General features: G+C 40.0%; 1 protein-coding gene across 12 annotated transcripts in view; it reads right to left on the bottom strand.

Annotated features, from left to right (window-relative positions):
- Positions 1–25,794, bottom strand: part of RASGRF2 (Ras protein specific guanine nucleotide releasing factor 2) — a 271,385-nt gene that overhangs the window by 141,826 nt on the left and 103,765 nt on the right. For 10 of the 12 annotated variants that reach the window (XR_015168014.1, XR_015168016.1, XR_015168015.1 and 7 more), the window contains exons 5-12: positions 22,102–22,355; positions 16,758–16,837; positions 16,206–16,399; positions 10,736–10,845; positions 9,732–9,850; positions 3,804–3,964; positions 2,512–2,578; positions 1,839–1,975 (exon numbers count right to left, since the gene is read on the bottom strand). Coding sequence is in view for 6 of the 12 variants with exons in the window: in XM_086412804.1 (XP_086268930.1) it covers positions 1,839–1,975; positions 2,512–2,578; positions 3,804–3,964; positions 9,732–9,850; positions 10,736–10,845; positions 16,206–16,399; positions 16,758–16,837; positions 22,102–22,355 (1,122 nt within the window). In the remaining 6 variants the exon portion in view is untranslated. Of the gene's footprint in view, positions 1–1,838; positions 1,976–2,511; positions 2,579–3,803; positions 3,965–9,167; positions 9,354–9,392; positions 9,543–9,731; positions 9,851–10,735; positions 10,846–16,205; positions 16,400–16,757; positions 16,838–22,101; positions 22,356–25,794 lie in introns of those variants that run through there. The other 2 variants (XM_086412809.1, XM_086412807.1) reach the window with 2 other exon arrangements.

The raw sequence follows: 25,794 nt of genomic DNA, 5'->3' as shown, positions 1-25,794 counted from the left end.
TTTTCTCTCTTAGCGATGCCTCACCTGGCCCCCTAAGTAAGATGGCTTAAAGTTTTTATCAGCTCTGAATCTTAGGCACCCCAGTTATATCAAAAGGCAGAAACGATAAGAAGCTGGAAAAACATCTCTGTCTACAACTCTAATTCTCCCCATTCTTCCTACTTATCTTGGCTTCACAACACATACACGATTTTGTTGCATTAAGTTGTCTACTTCCCTTTCTTCTCTACTAATCTGTCTGTCTCCTTGAGAGCAGGGATCGTTGCCAAACCCCTAGTACCTACACAATGCCTGGGAGCACAGGGTGGTTGCTCAGTTAACATTCACAGAATCAATGACTGATTCAGAGTTTCTTAAGGTAAAAGATGCATTCCACAGACTTAATTACAGTATTAATTCATACAGCTTAGAGCTAATGAAAGTATTAGTAAATCACCATAAGTGTGTAATTATGCAAATATACATGATCCCATATTTTTGTTTCTTTGTTAACCAGAAAAGAAGCACCTTGACTTCAGCTATGTATTCATCATCAACAGTCCTGGAAGAAAAGCAGTAAAAATCTGGAATTCCAGTAGAGGACATTTAGAGTGGTAATAAAAGACCTGGATTAGGTTTCAGTCATGACCCAGCACAGTTGTGTAACTTCAGACAAATGCTTATTAACCTTCTGGACCTCAGTTTTCGTACCTGTGAAATGGGACTACTGTTTCTGTTTACCTTCAGAATATTATTGTAAAGGACAAATGAAATTAAGTCTGGTAAAACTTCTCTGACATATAAAAATAATTAACTTGCACATTCATTTTTTTTCTATTTTTGCTTTTCAGTCTCCTAGAAAAAAATTAAGGGGTTTTTCTGGGGTCTAGTGGTTAAGACTCTGCCCTCCCAATGTAGAGGGCACAGGTTCAGTCCTTGGTCGGGGACTTAAGATCCTGCATGGCTCACGACAAGGCCAAAAATTTAAAAAAATATAAAAAAATTGCTTTTTAAAAAAAAGAAAAAATTAAGTATCTGAAAAACTATGATATATTTATAGTTCATATTTATATCTAAGGCATATATAAATTACTAAGAGCTCTTCAGAAAAGGAAGACAATGGGATCTATAACATATGCCTTTCCTGTTTGCCCCAATCATCCTTCAGTCAACAACTCTAAAGATGATTAAGCTTTAATATTTTCCTTCACAGCTTCCCTTTTCACCTAGATTGGTTAATGGAGCCAAAATTAATGTGGAGCTTGGCTTGAAGAATGCCCAAGTCCAATCATCACAGTTTTGACATTTTTTTCAAATCCTGAACAAATGTAGCAATTCCCTAACCAGACAGTGCTGATCAAGGAAAGGTAAGCAAATCTGTTCCCTAACTTTTTCTATATAAAATACAGGAACTCATTTTCAGGCCTCATACTACAGGCATTCTCTCTTTTTTTATTTGATTCCACAGTCCTTATTAGCTATTTTTACATCTCTCACCATTTTCCTATCTCAGCAACAAATAAGCAAAAAAAAAAAAAAAAAAATCTAATGAGGTCACTGGAGAATTTACTACTCACGGGGCAATTTTAACACTCTCCAAACAAACACACAAAACCACTGTCCCACGCAAGTGCATACTGGCTTATACAAGAATGCCCAGGATACAAAGTACAGTGACAACATTTAGGTAAACTGTAAACAAACAACAAATGATTCAATACATGAAGACAATGACCACAGCAACCAGATGTAATTTTCTAATAAAAATAAATTGACTCTAAAACTGCGTCCCAAAAGTTTATGCTGGGAAATTTAAAACACAAACAAAAACCAACCTGGGGCCAAAGTCACTTGCTTACCTGACTGATGTCACTCGTCCAGGCAGCTTTCTCCTGGCGGGAAGGTGCTAACAAGACCACAGTGAAAGGGGCAGCATCTGCAGGCTCCACCACTATTTTGAAATCCAAGTGTCCAAACACTTGGCCAGAACCTTTGGCTTCAACACACGTAAACCAAACAATTAGATGTGAATACAAACATAGGAGTGATAGGTAACTGCTTTCTCAAGGTCCTAGTAATACAACCAATGTGCATTTAAGTCCAGAATCTCCTTTTAGTGATACAGTACTTCTCAAGCATGGGGACGGCTTTGTTAAGCTCATAAGCAGATGAAAAAACTGAGATCGGTGGGTTACTCAAGACTAGGGTCCTGCTCTCCTTGTCAATTCATGGCTTTTTAAAAATTTTCCATAAATTACAGAATTCCAACATTCTAGTTCAATTACTTTCTTCTCTGTTGCTGCAAAGCCACTATCACGAGACAAATTCAGTAAAATGTAAATTTCCAAAGATGGCTTAACTGGGGTCACAGGTTAAATGGTTCAACAGAATTTTTCACATATAAATGAATTCAGGGAATTTATTCTTAACATCTTCCCTGTCTCCTGAAGCAGCTCTTCTTAGCTATCAACGAATAAAAACCACAGGACTATTTAATGCTAATATAATTCTAAGTGATAGAATGTGACTTACAGTCATCATCGCTCGCATCGGGCTCCTCAACCAAGGTACATTCTATTAGAGACAGAACTCCACCTGTCTGGAAACAGACCAATTTTTCATTAAGTGGCTGAGAGACTTGCATAAGTTGGGAAGCTGTGATTTGTAAACCTTATATTCGAACTGCCACAGAATAAACAGCAATTCAGTCTTGAAACTAATTTTTCATAGAGCCCAAAGTTAAATTTAAATGTGTAAAAGTAATTGAATTCATTGAGCTTCATGATTCTTCCCCACCATCTGACTCTCACTCGCAATGACTGTAAAATTTAAAGAGTCGGTCTATGGGAGATTATATGGCACCCCAGAGGCCCCACAGAGTGAATGCAGAGCAGCAAAGGGTAAAACTCTACAACCAGTAAGTGACTTAAGCAGTAGAACTCTGCTGTTGTGATGCTGGATAATATTTTCAGGCATTAATAACAGAAGGTACAGATAGGCAAACTTTTTCTGTAAAGGGCCAGCTAGTAAATTCTTTAGGCTTTGCAAGCCATATGATCTCTATTGCCACTGCTTAAATTTGCCATTTTAAAAAGCATGAAACAGTCAGGTACAATAAGGAAGGAAATGAGTTGTGGCTGTGTTCCAATAAAACTTTATTATTAAAAAGAGGCAGAAAGCTGTGGGCCATAGTTTTCTCACTCTTGGTACTAAGTAAGATAAAATAGCATTTAGCGAATATTACACAATCAGTAGGAGAAGGCAATGGCACCCCACTCCAGTACTCTTGCTTGGAAAATCCCATGGACGGAGGAGCCTGGTAGGCTGCAGTCCATGGGGTCGCTAGGAGTCGGACACGACTCAGCGACTTCACTTTCACTTTTCACTTTCATGCATTGGAGAAGAAAATGGCAACCCACTCCAGTGTTCTTGCCTGGAGAATCCCAGGGACCGGGGAGCCTGGTGGGCTGCCGTCTATGGGGTCGCACAGAGTCGGACAGGACTGACACGACTTAGCAGCAGCAGAACACAATCAGTACACTGCAGTCATTTGACAAGATTTTTGAGCTCAGTCAACAACTAGTAATTTTGTCCAGGTTATGATTTTAATTGCCTTATTTTATGGCAATTGCACTTAAATTTCTATTACTTTGGATTTAACTGACAACAAAGTAAATGTCAAGGTTGGCAACTGTATATTACCTCATCATGATACGGTAATAATCTATTTTATGATAGTAGGCATGGGAAAGTCATAATTAAATTAACCTCAATGCCTCTTGAGTGCATGGAACATAAATGGAATAGTCATGTAAAACCAGTACCTTGAGCAGATGCAGCTTTCCTCCTGAACTTCTTGTACAAATTAAAAAGTGTTTTGTAAACAAGAAGCACTGTCTTTCTCCTTCCTTTTTCAAAGACAGTGAACCCAGGCGAACTTTACTAAGTTTCCCTCTCTCAACGGAAGGTACTTGAATAAGAGAACCTGGTGATCACAAAAGTGAAGAACACACAGTAATTAAAATTCTGTCAAGTGAGAGCAGTTCCTGATGCAAAAACACTAGGGCCTGTTTCCCAAGATACCAAGGAATTATTTGTTGTACCATCGGAACAAGCAAATCCCCTGCACTTTGAGCAGAAGAAACAATACATTGCTATGCTTTAAGAGTCACACCAATTCTTACTATTTTCGTAGAACACTTTAGATTTGATTATTTATATATAAGCTGGAAAATAAGTTTAAAAACAAAGCCATACTGAATTCAAAGAATGAGACATTTCTGCCTTCTGTCCTTCATAATCTGATCTTTATCAATTTATTTACATAAGAATAGGGTACATATTGTATAATTACATATAGTAATAAAACAACATAATAAAAAGCAAGTCAAATTTGTTTTTCCTAAAGCAATAAAGGTAGATGAATAGCATTAATATAGCCTACTTTGTATTTAAAAACATGATGCACATTTATAATGTACATTTTTAAATGTACATTATAAAAATACACAGATTATACAATTCAACACAATTTAGTGAAGGGCTGTTTTTAAAGGGCAGTTATTTCAGGTTACATTTAAATTATATGTGATAAAAATTCTTTGTGAAACCTACATGGAAAAGAAACCACATAAATTCTATATGCAGAACACTCCTGTGTTCTTCCATTCAAGAAGCTAAGCAGAGATTTTATATAATTTCACTCTAATTATGACCTCCTGCTCTCCTCAAAAGGAAATTCTAATTTAAATATCAAACCAAAAAATGCTAAGAAAGATGCTTGCAAATACATTGCCTCTGACTCCTGAAATGCTCTGAGCCAGTACTATTTCTTTTTTTTTAATAAAGCTTTGATTTTACTATTTCTACTATTTGTGTAATTCACCACCTACCCCAAATGCAGCTTTACAAAGACTCCTATCAGCTTCGTAAGAACTATTAAATGAATATTCATCACTTAATTATGAACAGAGGTCATCACTAAGAGATGAGACTGTAGGCAACTTTATTTTCCTCTTCATACATTTCCTAGGTTTCCTGATTGGTTTTTTTTTATTGTGTTTTTGGAATATAAATCTGTGATTGTGAGTCACAAAACACTTACATTAACATATGACTATTCCAAACAGTACCTACCTTTACAGACATCTAAGGATGTGCAGGAAGTAAAGAACCCAAATTTCTATGGGTCCCTGAATGCCCCCCATTCAGGTGAGTGGTTAAGAGGGCTGCCTGACAGAGGCACAGTCATCATCTATTTGGTGCCTAAAGAATAACACAGAGGTAGTCCTGGGGGAGGGCGTGGGACTGGGGAATGGGGACGGGGAAGGGCTTGGTTGCAGTGATAGGAATGGGCAACAAGGAAGAGAAGTAGGTGGGAGCAAACTGGCAGAGAGCCAGGGAGCAAGTAATCAAATATGAGGAATAAAGGAAAAGTGAAAAAGCAGAAGACAGAACGCTTAGAGGAGTAAATGAGCAAGTAATAGCCACAGAAGGATTGTACTCGTGAGACCCATTAGTGGAATCAAAGCCAGAGATCTTTCAGAGGACCTGGGTTATCCTGGCCAGGAGACGGCGGTGGATTCAACAACATAAAAACTGAAAGTCAGAAAGGGAATGGATGGGAAAAGACAGCAAGTTCTAGCTTTGCCATGGGCGGTCATGAGTCATCCAGACAGATGGGTTAGGGCCGAGTGGAAGACTGCAGCAGAGACAGGTGGACAAGTGGGCTTAAGGGTCGTTTTCAGAAAGGATATAACTGAGGCTAAGACAACTGAATAATAATGTGCTCGTGGGTAAGTGCTTCTAGCATTTAATGATTCTGTAAGTTGGAAATTTTAAAATACACTGGTAACTCATGTATTAGTCATTATTGTGAATTTTAGCTTTGAGGTAAAAAACCAAATGTTTCCTTGGCAGCTATACACTAATATGCCTAATCTATAACTGCTCATCTTGGATCCAAATAAGAGACTATATGCATTAGGTATGCACAGAAATCTGTACATCTGAATTAGAAGTGAACAATTTCAACACTGGTTTATAAAATAATATTGAAAATATGTTAAGTGGTTTTTTTTCACATTTCATCTTATGTTTGACATGATGTTTCAACACAACTATGAGACTTGAAAATTTCTAAATTTCCTAGTTATTACTAGAAACAACTAGACTTTTTAGTTATTACAAATAAGTGAAATCATTAGTCTTAATGATTCTTTGCATTACCATTGTCATCAGTCTAATCTAATAACTGGGGTCAACTTATAAAAAAACTTGTTTTTCAGTCACGAAATTCCCATGGTGCGGCATTTGAGACTGGCTAAAGCCCTTATTCTTATTCCATTCAGTAGTTAAAAAGACTGAAGAGCAATTTCCAGGTTATTGGATTAGGCATTTGAATAGGTGAAACTATTTCCAGACCGCATGTTACAATTTCAAAGAACACTGGTACATTGAAAGTACATGATTTTGAATCTGGAAATGATTAAAGTACCGGAAAGTTTCATGTTTCATTCTTGATGCATTTAGCTTTAAATTCAGTCACTCTATTTGCTTTTCCTAATTCACCTTTCTACCAGACAACGATGACTATGTATAATGGATTTTGCACAAAATGTCAACTTACAGTGCCTTTATCTTCTAAAAAATATTCATATATATTTCATGTTATTGAAAATAGAAACTTATTCCAAAATTTAGATCTTGGTTTTTAAAGTTTATGTCATAATTTCACTGACTCCAGTCATTTTTATGAACATTTAATTTTCACAACAACCCTAAAAGACAGGTACTACTATTAACCCCACTTAAAAAGAGGAAGGAGCTTCCTTGGTGGCTCAGTGGTAAAGAATCTGCCTGCCAATGCAGGAGGTGCAGGTTCGATTCTTAGATCAGGAAAATCCCCCGGAAAAGAAAATGGCAACCCACTCCAGTATTCCTGTCTAGAAAACCCCATGGACAGGGAAGCCTAGTGGGCCCCAGTCCATGGGGTCACAAAAGAGTTAGACATGACATACTGACTAAACAACAAAGAAAGGAAACTGGGGCTAAAAGAAGTTAAGTAAATTGTCCAGTATCACACAGCAAGGAAAGGGAGGAGACAGGATTTGACCTCCATGATGGAGCTAGCTATACTGTCTATTATTGCCTCAAACATGTACAACATTTGCTCAAGAAACTTTGAAAAGATTTTGAAAATAAATGACAATGTCAGACCACTGCTATGACACAGTCCTTTGCATCATACTCATCAACTATCTAGTAATTGGAATCAGTTTATAAAAAATAAGCTATTTCAATCAATGAATTCCCACGGATTGACATTCAAGATTGGCTATCACCCCTGTTCAGAGGGGAGCTTTCAGACGACCTTATTTTTTCTAGTCCTCAGAATTAAAATTCATTTTGAGACTGAAAACACACATATTTATGCATATATGTTTGCACTCATGCATTGAACGTATCTAGTTGGCTGCCGTCTATGGGGTCGCAGAGAGTCGGACACGACTGAAGCGACTTAGCAGCAGCAGCAGCAGTAAAAGTAATAATTGGTGCAACCAAAGCAAAACAACACAAACTTTCCAAATTGACTGTAATTGGATTATCTTCTACTTTCAGATTAAGGCCTGATTTCTTTTTAAACCACCTTTATTGAATAATTCCCAAACAGACTAACCAAACCAAACAACACAGAAAAATACTGCTGAAAGGCAAATCATTAATATCAACGTCAATACAGCAATAACATCAGATATATTAATAGCTGACAAAAGCGCCTCAAACATGTGGTTCAGAACAAGCAATAAATAAAATCTAGACGTGAATCAAAGAGAGGGGTGGCTCATGATTGGTTTTCCTGGTGCAAGGAAAAAAAATACGATTTCTTCACTGTATTCAACCTTCTAGCATTTTTCATCATAGATGCTTTTTCCAACTTAGAGATATAGTAAACGTTTATGTGTAATAATAATACTCATCAATCCAAAGTCCTTTCAGAAATGGAATACTAGTTATAGAAACTTTTGTTTCCATTTTCACATATTACAAAGCTCAAGTCCTGTAGTAAGTATTTTCGGTGGACTCCAAACATAAGAAAAATACAAAACAAGACAGCTGACATTCAAAACTGCAGTTCAACAAGCAATTCAATTTAACCCATTGTCCATTTTCCAGATGCCTATAATGGAAAGCATTGAACTAGGCAAGAGAGAATTCATAAATAGTGCCCTGCAGAGTTACAGTTGCCGGGACAGACAGGCAAGCAAACACGTAGAAGAAGACGAGATGCACGCACCAGGAGCAAGGGCGCTTGGAAACGAGGAGGAGAGTACACTCATTCACACTGGAGGGGAGAGGAGGGGAAGATGAGGAAATTTAAAAGGCTCTGATCTGAGCCTAGCAGGACAAGAGGACCTTCCACAGGCACCAGAAACATGGATGAGGGAATCCCTGGTCTCCAGGGGCCTACACATGTAAAGGCACAGAGGCAGACAATGCCAGGAAGGCAGGAAGCCAATACAGGGACGCAGTCTGTGAAGAGGAATGGAGGGGGAATTAGGAAGGCCTGGTGTTGTCAGCATGATAGTCCACTATTACTTAAAGAAAAATTAATACTTCAAGTCAAAAATGCGAAAGGTATCATATCCTCAAATATACTTCCAAACTTTAACATATGTGTGACTTCTCTCCTTGTAAATAAATAATGGAAAATAGAACAGCATGTGTTAAATTTTTTAAGTGTTCTGTGCAAAAATTAATGTGTGCAGCACAAATAATGTCTTGTTTGATGAGGTAAAAAAAATGTTTCAGGCAGCACATTTTGGTAGGCACTAGAAATGCAAATATCTTCAATTAATATTGGCACATTATAAACAGAAACCACATTAAAGGTTAATTGGAGTTCCAAATGTATATGCCACTCCTCCCCAAGTTCAAAATTATGACTGTGTACAATATACTGCCTGAAATCGACTCTGTGAGGGCATGTTCCCCTCCCTCAGGACACCTACGCACTTGCAAAGAATTTCAAGTGTGGTTTACTTCGTGTACTTTGTAATAAGAACCACAGAGGAATATGCACTGTCATGGCATAGCTTCTCTACAGTTTCCAGCATAAATATCTTCCACTCTTTAAAGGCTTAATTTACTGGGTGATGCCCCCAAAGCACACCCCTCAAACGTGATACCTTGGCCATCGCCAAAGTATGGCAGGGCAAGTTGAGACATTTCATCTAGCAACTGGAGTTACCAACTGAATCAAGTCATATCGTGTGGGGCCGATCCGGAAGTGCTGATGAAAAATGGGAACAAGAGACAGCTGTTTTCACTGCGGACATTGTCCCCTCTCCTATGGGAAAGGGCTTTGAGTGAGGCAAGTTTCTCTTGGGCCTTTGCCTGGATGTCGTCACCACCTGGCACTGCCACTCCAATCGGCCAGACCAATCTGTCCTCCTTGGAGCTGTAGAGAATGTCCGGTCCACTGAGGAGCAGGGTCCAGTCAGAATGTAACTTACTGTCCCACTCGTGCTTTACTAGTATTGTGTTGCTGTTTTTCATGGCCCCTGAAAAGAAACAGCACAAAGGTGGGCCTCAACCACAGCCTCGGCCAAGGCCATGGGGACGTCCTGCACGAACAGCATCAAGCAAACAGCCTAATCAAGCCTGCTCCACCACGCTTTCCTGGATCTGCCTGTGATAGGTGACGGGTACAGAGACCACTTAGCTGGTAAGTCCGCTGAACAGGGACTTACCTTGGCGGATGAAAGTCTGGCTGGTGTCCAGCAAAATATCACAGCCCTCGACGATCATTCTTTCTATGGCAAGGTTCTTCCTTATGTTTTCGGTGTCACTCACTTCATCATGCATGACCCTGTCAAATACAATACAGGACCACAGTGAGAGATCTTCTATTATCCCAGTGGGTAAGCAACAGAGCTCCATCTGGGAAGCAAGTGTTTGACCTTGTATCAGTTTAACTGGAGATGTAGGGTAAGTCACACTGGACTTCTAACCTTCATCAAGTCATGACTCAAAGCAAAGCAAATGGAGTATTCTGGAACCATTGCTTATAAACGCAATAGGAAAGCAACACATTATTTTATGAACAGCTTCTTTCATTGAAATTAGGACGCCGTTTCTTAGAGGTGGAGCAAACTAGAGACCTTTATACTATATACACTATTTATATTTGTCCCTTATAAGTTAAAGGAACACAGCTGTAAAGAAATGCCTGAAACACTGAAAAGTCACTGATCAATCGAAAATATACATTCTCCAACTTCTTACCAAATATGAATACAAAAACGCAACTAACCATCTTCCTATTATAATGAAAGAAATGTGAATCTTTTCAAACTTAAACCAAAATGTGTCTAATCTCAATTATATAAACTTAAATGACATAAAATCACTCTCAAAGATTTTATATATATATAATTATACTTATTATATAAATGTTATATATATATAATTTTTTCTTGGTTAAAATTAATGTGCATGCTGATTTAGCACCATCTCAGAAGCTAGCATTTAATGTTCAGGGGAATCTGAGAAGCCGCTTATGTCTTGCTTCTTGTTCCCGTGGACATAAACATTCAGTTCAGTTCAGTCATGTCCGACTCTTCGCAATCCCATGGACCACAGCACGCCAGGCCACCCTGTCCATCACCAACTCCCAGAGTCTACATCAGGTCTTCACAAAAGACTAACATGCTACTTTGCCATATCAAGCCTTTATTATAAGTTCTTCACGTACCTGGACAGTTCCTCTAGTTTGGATTTCGCAAACTCCAGACTTTTTCTCTCCACGTGCTCATGGGGTGTATGAGCCAGGAGTTCATGAAGCGTGATGATATACCTGGGGATCTAGAAGCAAAGCAAGGCCAGCGTGAGAAGGAGGGCTGGGTGAGTAACACTAGACCTTCTCTACTGCACCATCACCACTTCTGAAGAGCTCATCTCTACTCTGACACGTCTGGCTGTTTTACAAATATATTTTTAAAAATAGTTATTTATTTGGCTGTACTGGGTCTTAGCTGCACATCTGGGATCTAGTTCCCTGACCAGGGATCAAACCCAGGCCCCCTGCATTGGGAGTGCAGTCAGCCACTGGACCACTCAGTTTGAATATTAGGCTTCAAACATTTGTTTGAATCCCCACAAACAAATATTTTTAAGAAATACATTTAAAAGGAACTATGTTTCAAACCTCACACACGCAAAAACTTCACCAAGAACACATGAAGATAATAAGGCACAAAGAAACAACTGTTTCTTTAGATTTTTAATATAATCATACATTTCTCAATCATAATTTTTGAAAACTGGTTCATAGGGGAAAAGATACAGTTATCAGCAAGTCACTTGAGTCTGTATTTTAGATTTATTTGTCTGTTTACAATTTTTTAATAGACAATCCTATTGCAATGTTCTCTTTAAGAATCAAAATGTGGGAAAAGATATGTTTACCCTTATTACATTCTGATCCCGCTTTACCTCAACTCATCCTTCTAGCAGTAAGCAGTATTGCTTAATTAGATCATTTGTTTATGCTTTTATTAATGAACAGACTATCTACCTGAATTCTCTCAAAAGCAGAAACGCCACCAACCCTGTGGAGGATTTAATAGAACACAATGAAGAATTAACTCAAGTTAAATATGTTGATTTAACTTGACATATTTTTTACTGGCTTATAAACAAAAAATTGTTAGAAAGCAGGGGCAGTGGGTTTAATTTTAATAAAAACCTGCATGAACAACCGCTACCATAATGCTGTCCGCTATGGGTCAGATTGGGAGTTTGAGGTTTGCATCCAATCCTCCAGCAAAACATAAGGATCATTTCCCCACTTTATGGACAAGGACACAAGGCATGAAGAGGTTCCATAACTTGCCCAAAGTGGCCTCACAGTAAATGGCAGAGCCAACCATGAGCCCAGCTCTGACCAGTGCACTAGTCTAGTGGGTGTCTCTGCAGGGACTGGGGTCTTACTCAGCCTTTGAAAGGACCCCTAAGAATGAAGAAAGTAAAGCAGCTTCCCAAGACTCTGTGGGTAGCTCCTTTCATGTTGACCTGAGGCTTTGTCAGCTCTATCTACAAATCTGCTGTTCCTCTCTTGCCTTCACTGGGTCATTTGCTAATATTTATTGCATACCCAGATCACCCATGGGTACAGAGGGCAGTGCCCTAAGCACAGACATCTATCAGCAGTTCATACTCTAGGATCATGTCCTAGAGACTGTCATCAAGTCAGGGTTTTGGAAGTGTAGTATCCTCAGTTATAGGAGGATGGGTCACAAGAGAACCCTTCCTCTGAAGCTAATGTGAGGAGGCTTTGTGACTCTCTACCCCATAAACTTCTCACTAAGACAGCTGGTTGGGCCATTCCTCTTGGTGAAGGCTGCTGGGATAAGTATGCTTTCAAATATCCCTTTTGTACAATGCCATGACTGATAAAAGTTTGCCTCTAAGTTAGTAGTTCTACAAGAAAATCAAGGCAATCAATAGCTAAGGTACTCAATTTTTCATAACAAGTGGAGGGCAGGAGTGGGAGAGCCTGACTGCTTATAATGTTCTGAAAATCCACAAAACCAAGCTCAGTCAATAGCTTCATGGTCCTCCCCAAATCATTAAATCTATTTTAGAAAGCTCCTTGGCTAAGTGTCAAGTGGATGGATTTGAAAGTAACTGGCCCATCTCACTTTCTGGTAGAGAAACCAAGAAGCCTGAAACGACCAAAAAGCAGGCGAAGGACTTCTGCAGAGAGAAATGGACAGCGCTCCAAAGAGCTCATCTGACATATTCAAGAACTGATTATAAATCTGCCCCCGCAAAAGACCTTGGAGCTTCCCAGGTGGTGCAGCGGTAAAAAAAATCCACATGCAAATGCAGGAGACATAGGAGATGTAAAAGACAAGGGTTCGATACCTGGGTTGGGCCGGAAAAATCCCCTGGAGGAGGAAATGGCAACCCACTCCAGTATTCTTGCCTGGAAAATTCCATGGACAGAGGAACCTGGTGGGCTACAGTCCATGGGGTTGCAAAGAGTCAGATAAGAGTGAGCGCTCATGCACGTGCACGCACGCGCGCACACACACACACACACACCCCATGGGGTCACAAAAAGTCACATACGACTCAGTGCGCACACACACCCCCCAAAACCCAAGGATCATAGTAAGTATTGTCTAGATGAATCATAATTCTTTCAATTATGAAATAATACTGTCACCTTTAGACACTAATTAGCTTGCTCTTTAGTTACAGTAAATAGGTAAGTAGAGAAGCAAGTGGTTACTTCCTGGAGGACCTCTAACAGCACTGTCCTTCTCAGAAGCAGATTTCATGATTTGCTCATCTATGGATATATGAGCAACTGAAGACAATTTAAATAGTACTAGCCAAACCAGTTTTTGCTAAATAAAAATTAAGTTAATCACTACTGTATTGTCTATAACACATATCTTGGTAACACAAACTTTCTTGTCTGATATTAATAGTCCAATTGACTATTGGACTATAGTCCAATTCACTGCATCATCAATTAAGGATACATTCACTATAATTCCTCCATGTTTCCATAGCTCAGCCTAATTCACTCACAGTAACAACTGACCTACTCAACAAACAGCCCAGAAGAGGTGGAATATAACACTTCTCTAAATATATACAGGCTAAAAGTTTCCATTTACTTCTCTTCCTCCTTTGGCCCCCATATCAACTTTTGCCTCCATATCTAGAGTCGGCAGTGGCCTCTTGGCAGTACGAGCTAAGGTCACCTCTTACACTCTTGATCTAAGGAAAAAAGCATCACACCCCAGTCTTATCCCAAGGTGTCCAGCTTACATTGGAGCAAGGCAGATGTGCAGAAGTACCACTGCTAATACAATTTATGCAGAGGGAAGCAGACCATCTGAGGGAGCAAACGCCTCAGGGTTCCTCAGGCAAAGGACCAAAAGGGAACAAGAAGTATAGAATGAACCTAGCAAGAAAAACCTTCAAGTTTCTAGAAAGGGCAGTTTTCTCCCAAGTGTTCTACGTGGTCTCTCCTAGGAAGAAGACAGGAGGGAGAATAAGGCATTTGGGCAGCAACTCCAATGTTTTCTGCTCTTGGTCTGTTCAAAATAGCTAGAGAGAAGGAAAACAGTTTTGGAGAAGCAAATAAATAAGAGCAGAATTCAGAGCTCTTTCAATTTGCACATTTCTTGCAGTTGCACCAATTCTGGCTAAATTCTTTTAAGTTTGAGGCTTCTTCCAGCACCCGCTGGTTACCCTAGTCTCAAAAAAAAAAACAGACAATCTCAACATCTGACCCTTTAGCTTAATTCTAGGATCTGGAGGGAGGGATCTGAGACTTAGAAGGTTAGTTAGTTACCCAGCTCAAATTTCTAGTCTGGTCCCCCAGAGAGCCAGCGCTCTGGGAGATATTTAGAGCTCAACTGTCCCAATTTTAAACTTAAGAAACAGAAATTCAGATTGGTTCAGTTAAGTTTCCCAATGCTACCACTGAAGGGAGAGCAGGACATGCAGGTCTCCTAAATACTCCCAATCCAATGGTCCCTTTTGGACATTATGGGAATTCATTCCCTGGGATCAATCAAAATGCCAAGTTGTTGTTATTGGGCTTAAACTCCAGGCGGAGAAAAGAAGGTTAGAAGAAGACTATCTCAGCATTTTTAAGAAATCCAAAGGCCTTTCCAAGGCCCTACATTCAACTGTTTGGACACCTGATCTAAAATTCAAGTACAGTTCTTGCATTTTAAACCACTGAGAGACACACGAAGGGAAATAAACAATACTTGAAAAGGCATTCGTGGGCTTTCAGGAAGGGAGTGAGGTTCCTCTCTGAATGTTCCATGCATCTTTCACAACCCTACCTTTGTTTATCCACCTGAGTTGAGGGTTGCTAGGCAGACAGGATTTAGAGAATTTAATCATAACCTAGAGCTAATTGCCAAAGATTCAAATAGAATCTCAGAACATTGAATAAAATTTTGTTTCACTCTAAACAAAATCTCAAATTATAATTTTGTATAAGGTTTTTAAAACTCATTTTTTTCTTTGTAGTTTCTCTTATGGAATATTTGTTCAGAGAGGCAAAGAGTTAAACAATTCAGTTCCATGGTAAAGAAAAAACACAAGGGCATTACAAAGTTTCACTATACTTAAGTTGTTACACATGCATCCTTTTGATTTTTTAAAATCTTACTAAACTTCTACAGTGACTTCCAGGATTTCAAGCAGGAGAGACAAACTTTAAGACAAACAATTATGAACCAGAGCAGCATCTCTCTCAGAGGCTATGAAACGATCAGCTGAGGTCAGAGATATCCGTTCAGAGGGACAAAGCCCTCCACAGAAACCATAACACACGTGATTAGAAGAGTCGGTTTGCCACATAACAATTTGGAGGGCTGGATTGAAGCCCCACAAATTCCACAACGGGAACACTCGATGCTTTTCCAAAAGAACAAAATCAACACTTTTTAAAAGGATAGGAGATTCAATTCACATTTTGGCCTCTGCAGCTCTCACTAAAGAGTGGTGAAGTCTTAGATACAGGAAAGGCGCAAGTGTACTTGATCTTTGGGGTTGCTCTAACCCCCAAAAGTGAAGGTCGGGACAAGCCCTAGATTCACTGGAGCAACCTGACTAGGGGCCAGGAGCCTCTGGCTCCTTCGTCTCCCCACAGCCTCTGTGATGGGGAAGGTTCTTCTTGCGTTCTGCAGAGCTCCGGCCAAGGGAGACTCGGCAGCAACAAGAACAGGGCAGGAAAACAAACACCTTCCCAGCAGTCCTTCCTACCCCCCACCCCACCCCCCGGCCCCAGAACCTTTTATGCAACCAGCCCGCACTGGAACATTTGCACGGCAGCCTATTTCTGTAAACCCAATAATATTTTTAAACATGCTGGAGGAGGAGACTCCATGGAAGAGGTCTGTGAGGAATCTTTCTGCAGAGTGAAATTTGTGCTGCTTTAAAAAAAAAAAAAAATCACTCCTGATTTAATTGTCTCAAAAATGCCTGGTTTTCTTACAAACACTAGACAGACTGGAGAGAATGTGTGGCAAAGATTTGTTTATCTCAGGGTCAAGCTCAAGATGACAGAGGAGGTGTCACAACCTCCCACAGGGAACACTTGCACATCTCATGCTGGTCACACTGGGTATCAGTCACATCGAGCTGGAATCAGTGACTTATAAGACACATCCTGGGTGACTTACCTGAAACATTGGATATGTCAAGAACGTCTCCAGCATCCTCCCCTCACAGGCAGGGTTGGCTTCATACTGTTTTAAGAGTTTGTCAAAGTCTCTGTTTTGCTTACAATTGGCGAGCACTTGGAGGCTGTACTGGTGATTACGCACAAATTCTTGATAAATGTTCAGCATGGGGAGCAAAATATCAAACAGATCAGCTGGAAAGAAGAAGCAAACATGGCCGTCTCTCAGTAAATTACCCACGGGACAGGGACAGACTGCTCACTCTGCAGGAATGGCAGAGAGCGGCCCCCGGAGCCAGGTTTCAGGCTACACGGCCCAGTGCAGATGCCAGAATGACTGACCTGGTAGAATGCACCCCTCGGCAGAGCCCAACTCTAGTCCCCAAAGAAGCTTGACGGGCCACGGGGAAGAGTCAAAAAGGCAGAGTCCCCGTGCCCACAGAAGCTCCCAGGTCATCAGGGAAGTTCAAACAATTTAGGATGAATAACATTGAAACTGTTTTACTCTTTATTGCAGCCACATTAAGAGAAACTTTTCAAAGCATGCACTTACCTAAAATTAAAGTAGGCCAGTTGGCTATTCTTGCCTTCAGTCCTTGATGAAATATTTCGTGAAGAAACATGATTGTTTCACTATAAAAAAAATGGAAAAAATAATATAATTTAATCACTATAAAGTATCTAGTTTGTTAAAGAAGTTCACTGAATCCTTAAAGCCTTAAGTACATGATATACATGTCTCTGAGGGCCTTGGAACCATACAATCAATAAAGACATGGATTATATCAGCCCCCAGAAAGCAGTTTATCTTTCAACAACACTAAAACCTCAATGAAAATTCTGAGCTAAGCCCCAAATACTGGAAGACAGTAAGCACCAAATCAGTGTCATATAGCCCTCTTTATCAACTTATAATATTGATAAAAACAGCTTTCTACTGTTAGGATGTAGCACTTCAACTGATAATCAGAAAATTAGTTAAGATCCTTCTCTTCAGATTTAATTCTAAATGATAATTCAGCCAACGTTCTCTCTCTTTCACTAAAATGAGTTTTGACAGACAGAAGACTTGACAGACCTCTACCATAACCACTCCTAAAACCCTCATGCCAGAAAGGTAAAGGAATCTTCTGTAAAGAATGTAGCCTACATAAATATATTAGAATGAAGATTGCATCAATTAAAGATCCAAATTTCTAGAAGGTTTAAGAAGGGGAGTTATCAAAGTAATATTTGCTTTCTCCTCACTAGAATTAATCTACTGGAACGAGCTTTTGAAGGTTTTTCTGAACTAACACATCAACACAACCAAAAACAGGATTATTCATGTCAGTGACATACTTGGGTTTGTTATAAGTCAAAGTCCACAACAAGAAACATCAATGGGAAATCCTTACTTTCTGTGAATGGCCCATGGAACACGATAGATGCTCCTTGTAGACTGTGATTTGTTTTCTTTCATAGAAATTTTAACTAAGCGGTGTTTGTTGTTTTAGGATTTCAACCAAATCTACTTTGGTAGGTGTTGTAGATTAGTCCTTCAATCTCCATTCCATCGTCCTTCTAGGTAGAGAGGACGGGGAACTAAAACTACATTTTCCAGAGTCCCTTGCAGAGAGGGTTCTAGATGTAAATTCAGTCCCACCCATGGACGCACATAGTAAGACATGAAAGGCAGCAGCAGAGGCCATCTTCCTGTTACTGAAAGTCAGTCATGCACATGTGCTTTGGGGGCAATTTCAGTGCCTAGCCTCAGTGGTCTAGTTTCTAGGCACCAGTCTGATGTGGTTGAGAGGCCGCTGCGGTGGCAACAGCGGAAGCAGTAGTTTTCTAACCTCTGGGTTGTATTTGTGGTGCTGTGCCCTTGAATTCAGTGGTCCAGGCCTGCTGTCTGACTTGTGCCCCAGCCCTTCCTAAGGAACCTATAAGCAGTGAATTCCCTCCAATCACAGAGGAGGTTCCTCTTGCCTACACTGAAAACTAACTGGCATATCTACCTTCATATTTTGGTATTTAAATAGAAAACAGGTGAAACAATTCTTGGTGACTCCAATATGCGCACAAACAACATTCCAATGACCTGGCCTTTCTCGGGTGTTTGAATCTCTTTCTCCGAAGGTCTTGTCTTCCACTGACCTCAGACAACACTCTCTTAATCGTACCCTAGACCGTCTCGTTGTCCATAACCGCATCCTCTCCCTTATCTCAGTTTCAGGGACACTGCTCTGTGACCATCCCCTTATCTCCGAGTTCATTATCTTTAGAAACCTGACTCCCCAAATCCCTTCCCACCATCAGGACCCGAGACCATTGATCCTGCTGCCTTATTACTGACCAAAATCCCCTCACAACATCATTTCCCATTCTCCACAGTTTAGATCTCATGGTTCAGTGTTATAACCCCTTCCTTGCACACACCTTCAACTCCCTTCTGTTTTCAGTTCATCATATTAGCCTCATACACACCAATACTAGTTAAACTCAACCCTTTGCCCACTCTTTACCTGCACCTATGCAGCTGAAGGTGGTTAAGAACAACATAAAACCATCCTGAATAGTCTCATTGTAAAGTCATAGCCACAAGCCTAATATCTGCAGTTCTATTACATTTCCCTCATCCATTCACTGCCCTGTTCTCCTTGATTATCATTTCACACCTTTCCCTCTCTTCCCTGACTCCAGCACTTCCCTCCCATCAGCACTGCCACTTGCTATCCTTGATTCCTAACCACACGATGTGTCCAGGTATTATTCCTTCCCTGTCCATGCTCCCACTTAAAGTCAAGCTCTTGACTTGTTCACCACATTCTATCCACTTCTGCCTGTGCAAGTACCCGCTCCAGCAATTCTTCCCTCTCTTTCCCATATCCCTTCCCCCCGCCGCCTCATCACTGTTGGTGTCATTTTTATCCCATCTAAACACATGCACAAACACACACACAACTTTATATTTCTTTATTTACCTCCAGGTACCACTCTGTTTCTCTGATCCTCTTTATAGCAACCCTCCTTGAAATAGTTTTCTACACTAACTCTAATTCCAATTCCCCTTCTCACCAAATCAGGTTTTGGTCCCTCATCAAAATTGCTAATAAGTTCCAAGTTGTTAAACCCACAGTCAGCTCTCAGTTATTGTTTTATTTGACCTTTTGACATAGTTGTTTGTTCCTGCTTGCACTGGTTTCCAGGACAACCCATCTCCTGGTTTGTATCCTACAACCCTAGCTGATCCTCTTCATTATAATTTTTTGAAGGGGTACAGCTGCTTTACAATGTGGTGTTAATTTCTGCTGCACACAAGTGAATCAGCTATATGTATACATACATCCCCTTCCTCTTGAACTTCCATCCCACTACCCCAATCCCATCCATCTAGGTCAACACAGAGCACTAAGCTGAGCTCCCTGCTCTATGCAGTAAGCTTTTACTAGCTTTCTACTTTACGCATGGCAGTACACACAAGTCAATCCTAATCTTCCAGTTCACCCTCCCTGCTGTGGCTCTTCATACTCCTAACCTCTAAATGTTGGAATATCCCAGGGCTCAGTCCTTGGTCCTCTTCTCTCATTTATTTGTACTCACTCCCTTGGTAATCACATTCAGACAAACAACTTTAAACACTATTCATATGCTATTAGACTCCAAAATTTATACCTCCAGCCCTGAACTCCTCCCCTGAACTCCAGACTAACATCCAACCCTGCTCCCTTGATTTCTACATCTGGCTAACAGCATCTCAGACTTGACAAGTTCGAGATAAAAACTCTTGGTCTTTTCCCATAAACTTGTTCTTATGTCAATCTTCCCAATTTAATAAATAGCAGCTCCATCGTTCTAGTTATTCAGACCCAAAACCCTGGACTTTCCTTCAAAATCCACTTCAAACTCATCAGCAAATTTTATTGGCTCTATGTTAAAAACACACTCAGAATTTAATCACTTGTCATTACCTCCATCATCTCTTGCCTAGATTACTGCACTAGCCCCACCTAATAGGCCTCCCTGCTACAGTCATCTCTCACCTGGTTTATTGAAATAGGCACAAAACTGATCTGCCCACAGTCTATACTCAAAAGAGAAAACCAGGGGGAACTTTTAAAACCTAAATCACGTCATGGAATGCTTCTCCTTAAAACCCCACCAATCTCTCCCCATCTCATTTAGAGTAAAAGAAAACATCTTTACAATGCCTTAACTGTTACCCCTCTGACATCTCCCTTCATCTGCTCTGACACTGGCAAGCCCGGCAGGCTCCAGCCTCGGGCCCTTTGCACAGGGCACCTCCTCTGTGTGCGTCTCTCTCCCCTCGGGCAGCCACATGGCTTGCCTTCTCATCAACCGCAGTCTCTGCTCAAATGTTAACATTATCATTGAGGTCTTTCTAAAAACTGGCTATAGAAAAACTATGGGACATTCTCATAATGTAATACCATGTAGCAATCTTTTGAAAAATAGAATACTGTCTCTATATATCAAATATGGAAAGATGTCCAGGACATACTGTTAAGTTTAATACATATCTGTAAAAAGCAGGCACGTGTTAAAGTACTTGCCTTTTGTGTTAGAGGGGGGGAAATAAAATTATATTCAAATTCGATTGACCTACATCAAGAAACACTGTAAGGCTATATAGAAAACTAATGAAAACAGTTACAGATAGCAAGTGAGGAAAATGGGGTGGGGAGAGACAGAGTTCAAAGCTGTTTGATGTTCTCATGTTGTTTTAATTTTTTTAACCATGTAAATGCATGGTTAAATGCATGTTTTTATCTACTTAAAAAACAAATAAATAACTAAAATGTTAAGTAAAATAGAATGCTGGAGTGGGCCGCCATGCCCTCCTCCAGGGAATCTTTCCAACGTAGGGATTGAACACGGGTCTCTTATGTCTCCTGCATTAGCAGGTGGGTTCTTTACAACTATACCACCTGGGAAGCTGAAGCAGCACTCAAAAACAAATAAATAACTAAAATGTTAAGTAAAATACCCTAACAGTCCCCTTTCTCCCATCTCCCCTTTCCTTCTTTATTTCTTCCACAGCACTAATCACAATATAAAATACTGCCGCTGCTGCTGCTGCTGCTAAGTCGCTTCAGTCGTGTCCGACTCTGTGTGACCCCACAGATGGCAGCCCACCAGGCTCCCCGTCCCTGGGATTCTCCAGGCAAGAACACTGGAGTAGGTTGCCATTTCCTTCTCCAAAGCATGAAAGTGAAAAGTCAAAGTGAAGTCGCTCAGTTGTGCCCAACTCTTAGCGACCCCATGGACTGCAGCCCACCAGGCTCCTCCGTCCATGGGATTTTCTAGGCAAGAGTACTGGAGTGGGGTGCCATTGCCTTCTCCGATAAAATACTGCATCTTTCACTTATTCACTGTTCATTGTCTATATTCCCACATCAGAATTTAAGTTCTATGAAGGCAGGGACCTTCTGCTTTGTTCACTGATGAATCCTCAGCAGTAAACGCACTACAAATATTTATTGAGCAAATAAATTTACTAAGAGATACTCAGACCCTCTGTTAATTTTTGTTCTTCCTAAAGTACTTCTGTGTAAGTTACATGTGAAGACCTATTAATCACTTCCATTTCCCTCAGGTTATGAAGGAGGTAATTTTCCCCAACACACACACAACGACAAGATGTCAGAGGGGTAGCAGTAGGTAATGCCATGTTAAATAGAAAAAAAGAGAGAGAGAAAAAACTAGATGCAAACATACCAGATAAAAATAAGAAAACATGGGCGAATAATGAAACACCAATGACAGCTTTCTTATTTTCAATATCATAAGCTCGTACAGGTGAATTTATGATACCTCTTCTTTTACGAGTGAAGTAAAACTTCCTTTAAAAACTACAGATAGGTTTTTCACACAACTTCTACTTATCCAAGACAAACCTGTTGAGAAAAATACTGCTGACGTCGTCGTGGCTGATGGGGGGCTTCTTGGAGCTGGCCGCCATGCGCAGGGGCCTCAGGAAGCCATTGACGAGGATGTAGAGCTGGTGAACGTACTCCGACTCGGCCTCCACCATGGCGAACACGATCTGGTTTCTCTTCCTCATGCTTTCGGCGTGAGGAGAACAAATGTAATCCTGCACGATGGTCTTCCATTTCCTTCTACATAACCACCCTCGCATGAAGCTCTGAACCTACAGAGCAGCGGCAACAAAACAGAAGTGAATCTCAGGGAGGGGTGAGGCAGGCTTCTTAAGCTGGTCGGTAGGGTGTCCGTCCTGTGCCGCGTGTATCGTGCTCCTTCACTGGAGCACTGGTGGGCCCACCACAGAATAAATAATGTCAGGTTTGGACCAGATAGCAGGAAAAAAAAAAAAGATGAGTTTTAAAACAATACTTTTCCTCAGCTTTTCAAGTTTCTTCAATAACTTAAGCTGTTTAGGCCTGCCTAGAAGGACAACAGAATATAATAATATTACACATATTTAGTTGTTAACATTTCAAGAAAGGAATAAATCGAAGGCTTATTCTTTAACAACATAAAGTCAGGTATTAACATTTTTTAATTGTGGTAAAAAAAAAAAAACACACGCATAACATAAAACGTACTGTCTTAACCATTTTTAAGTGTATAGTTCAGTAGTGTTAAGTAAAATCACACTGTTGCACATACAGATCTCCAGAACATTTTCATCTTGTGAAACTCAAACTCTATAATCGTTAAACAACTCTCCATTTCCCCCTTCCCTCAGCCCCTTGTAATTCCCATTCTACTTCCTGTTTTTATGAATTTAACTACTTTGGATAACTTACATAAGTGGCATCATTCAGTATCTTTTTGTAACAGGTTTATTTCACTTAGTATAATGGCCTCAAGGTTCATCCGTGTTGTAGCATGTGTCAGGATTTCCTTTCTTTTTAAGGCTGAATAATATTCCACTCTGTATATGTATGTGTATATAGATATATAACATTTTGTTTATCCTTTTATCTGTTGATGAACATTTGGGGTGCTTTCACCTCTTGGCTATTACATATAATGCTGCAATGGATACAGGAGTACAAGTATCTCTTCAAAATCCTGCTTTCAATTATTTTGGATAAATATTCAGAAGTGGGATTGCTGGTAGTTCTATTTTTAAATTTTTGAGGAACCACCATACTGTCTTCTATAACAGTTGAGCCATTTTACAATCTCACCAACAGAGCACAAGGGTTCCAATTTCTTCGTATCATCAACAATACTTGTTATTGGGTGTTTGGGGTTTTTTATAGTAGTCATCCTAATGGGTGTGCGATAATATTACACTGCGGTTTTGATTCGTACTTCCCTGAGGCTTAGTGATGTTGATCATCTTTTCAAGTCTTAGTGATTTCTCTAAAGAATCATCTTTGAAAGAAATGTATATCATCTTTGGAGAAATGTCTACTCAAGTCCTTTGCCTATTTTTAAATTGGGTTTGATTTTTTGTTATGGCTATTTGAGGTTTTTTTTTTTTAAGCTTAAAAAAAAACAGTGTTAGACATCAACTCATCTGACCCCTTCTTTTTACAGATGAGTAAACTAAATTTCTTGGTTAAGTTACACAGGAAAGCTACAACCAGGCGTGCCCTTCTTTTACCTGCTTTTTGTTAAGAACTATAAGGACTCTCTTTCTCAGCCACATGGGCAAAAACACACACTAAAAATTCACAATGGTGTTATCTTGTGGGGAAAAAAATAAGAAATAAAAATTAAAATCAATGTTGTAGGAAGATGGAAGCCCCTAAAACTGATCTGAATCCCCAAGATAGGATTTGAAAAATAACAGGCCAACTGGACAAAGTGTGCTAGCCTTTGCATTTCAGCCAACAAATGTTTACTGAGCATCTTTTAAATGCCCAGGTAAATGCTGAGAGCTAAACAGAGAGGTCGGAGAAGGCAATGGCACCCCACTCCAGTACTCTTGCCTGGAAAATCCCATGGACGGAGGAGCCTGGTAGGCTGCAGTCCATGGGGTCGCTAAGAGTCAGACATGACTGAGCGACTTCACTTTCTCTTTTCACCTTCATGCATTGGAGAAGGAAATGGCAACCCACTCCAGTATTCTTGCCTGGAGAATCCCAGGGACGGGGGAGCCTGGTGGGCTGCTGTCTGTGGGGTCGCACAGAGTCGGACACGACTGAAGCGACTTAGCAGCAGCAGCAGCAAACAGAGGTATATGTCATATCCCGAACCCAAAGGCTCTGCCACTTAACCTACTGGGTGACCTTGAACTCTGGGCTCCATTTCCTTATCTACAAAATAACTGACCCCAAAATCTGAAGTCCTTTCTAAATATAAGAAAAATTATATGATAATTTATTAGTATTTGTTATATCTAAGCAGTAGATTAAGCAACAAAGCAGGTTGCAAAGTCATACATAATTGAAAGCAATAAATTACTATCAAATCATCTTTAGTATCATTGTTTTCTTCTTAACAGATTATTTTCCTTTTTTCTCATACTATTTCACCCATATGGTCTCAATTATCATGCATTTAAACAACTATTCTTCTTTTGCAATATTTAAAAGTGTCTCATTTACCAACTGATGTCAGCAGACTATCAATTTTCATAATAGGCATTCACACAGTTGTCATATCTCAAGCAATAAAAATTAAAAACACATTTTAGTAGAATTATGTGGAGAAAATTATATGCATATTATTTGGATAAATCATATGGGAAATTTCTGTGAACCAATTTCAATTTTTGGTCTCCTGAAGTTAAAAAATTATGTTGCTATTTGTAAAGATCAGCACAGAGTATCTAATTCATTTGTGGGACTTCCCTGGTGGCTTCGATGGTAAAGCCTCTGCCTACAATGCGGGAGACCCAGGTTTGATCCTTGGGTCGGGAAGATCCTCTGGAGAAGGAAATGGCAACCCACTCCAGTACTCTTGCCTGGAAAATCCCATGGACAGAGAAGCCTGGTAGGCCATAGTCCATGGGGTTGCAAAGAGTCAGACACAACTGAGCAACTAACACACACACACACAATTCATTTGTAAACATCCCTTTCCACAGAGACGTTAGTCTGATTGGGGACATAAAGGGAGATCGAGTCAAATTCAAAACCTGTTAACAAATTTAAAAGTAAGGTTTTTAAAAAATTATTTCCATTATGAAAGAGGAAGACAGGAAACTATAAAATGTATTTTATCATTATTCCTCTATTTAACAGAAATATTTTCAAAAATCAACTGAATTTGTGTTAAATAAAAGAATCTGCCTGCAATGCAGGAGATCTGGATTCGATCTCTGAGTCAGAAAGATCCTCTAGAGAAGGAAATGGCAACCTACTCCAGTATTCTTGCCTGGAGAATTCCACGGACAGAGGAGACTGGTGAGCTAGCTACAGTCCATGGGATTGCAAAGTGTCCGGCATGACTTGAGTGATTAACACAAACAAAATCTATTTACTTGAGCAATATTGCCTGCTGTGCAAAAGCTGGCTTGTTTACTTGCTAGCATTTTCTACAACAGGACAGTACTACAATTGTATTTTACTGATATCTTTGTTTATATGGAACTGCATGTTATTAAAAGAATGGTGATTGGGGGCAGGAGGAGAAGGGGACAACAGAGGATGAGATGGCTGGATGGCATC

The sequence above is a fragment of the Bos grunniens genome, chromosome 7 (assembly GCF_055505025.1).
Source record: "Bos grunniens cultivar Pamir isolate PY7600 chromosome 7, Bosgru_T2T1.0, whole genome shotgun sequence".
In the NCBI taxonomy this organism is placed as follows: Eukaryota; Metazoa; Chordata; class Mammalia; order Artiodactyla; family Bovidae; genus Bos; species Bos grunniens.
The sequence above is the reverse complement of the archived record's forward strand: the minus strand, read 5'-3'. Positions and strand labels throughout refer to the sequence as shown.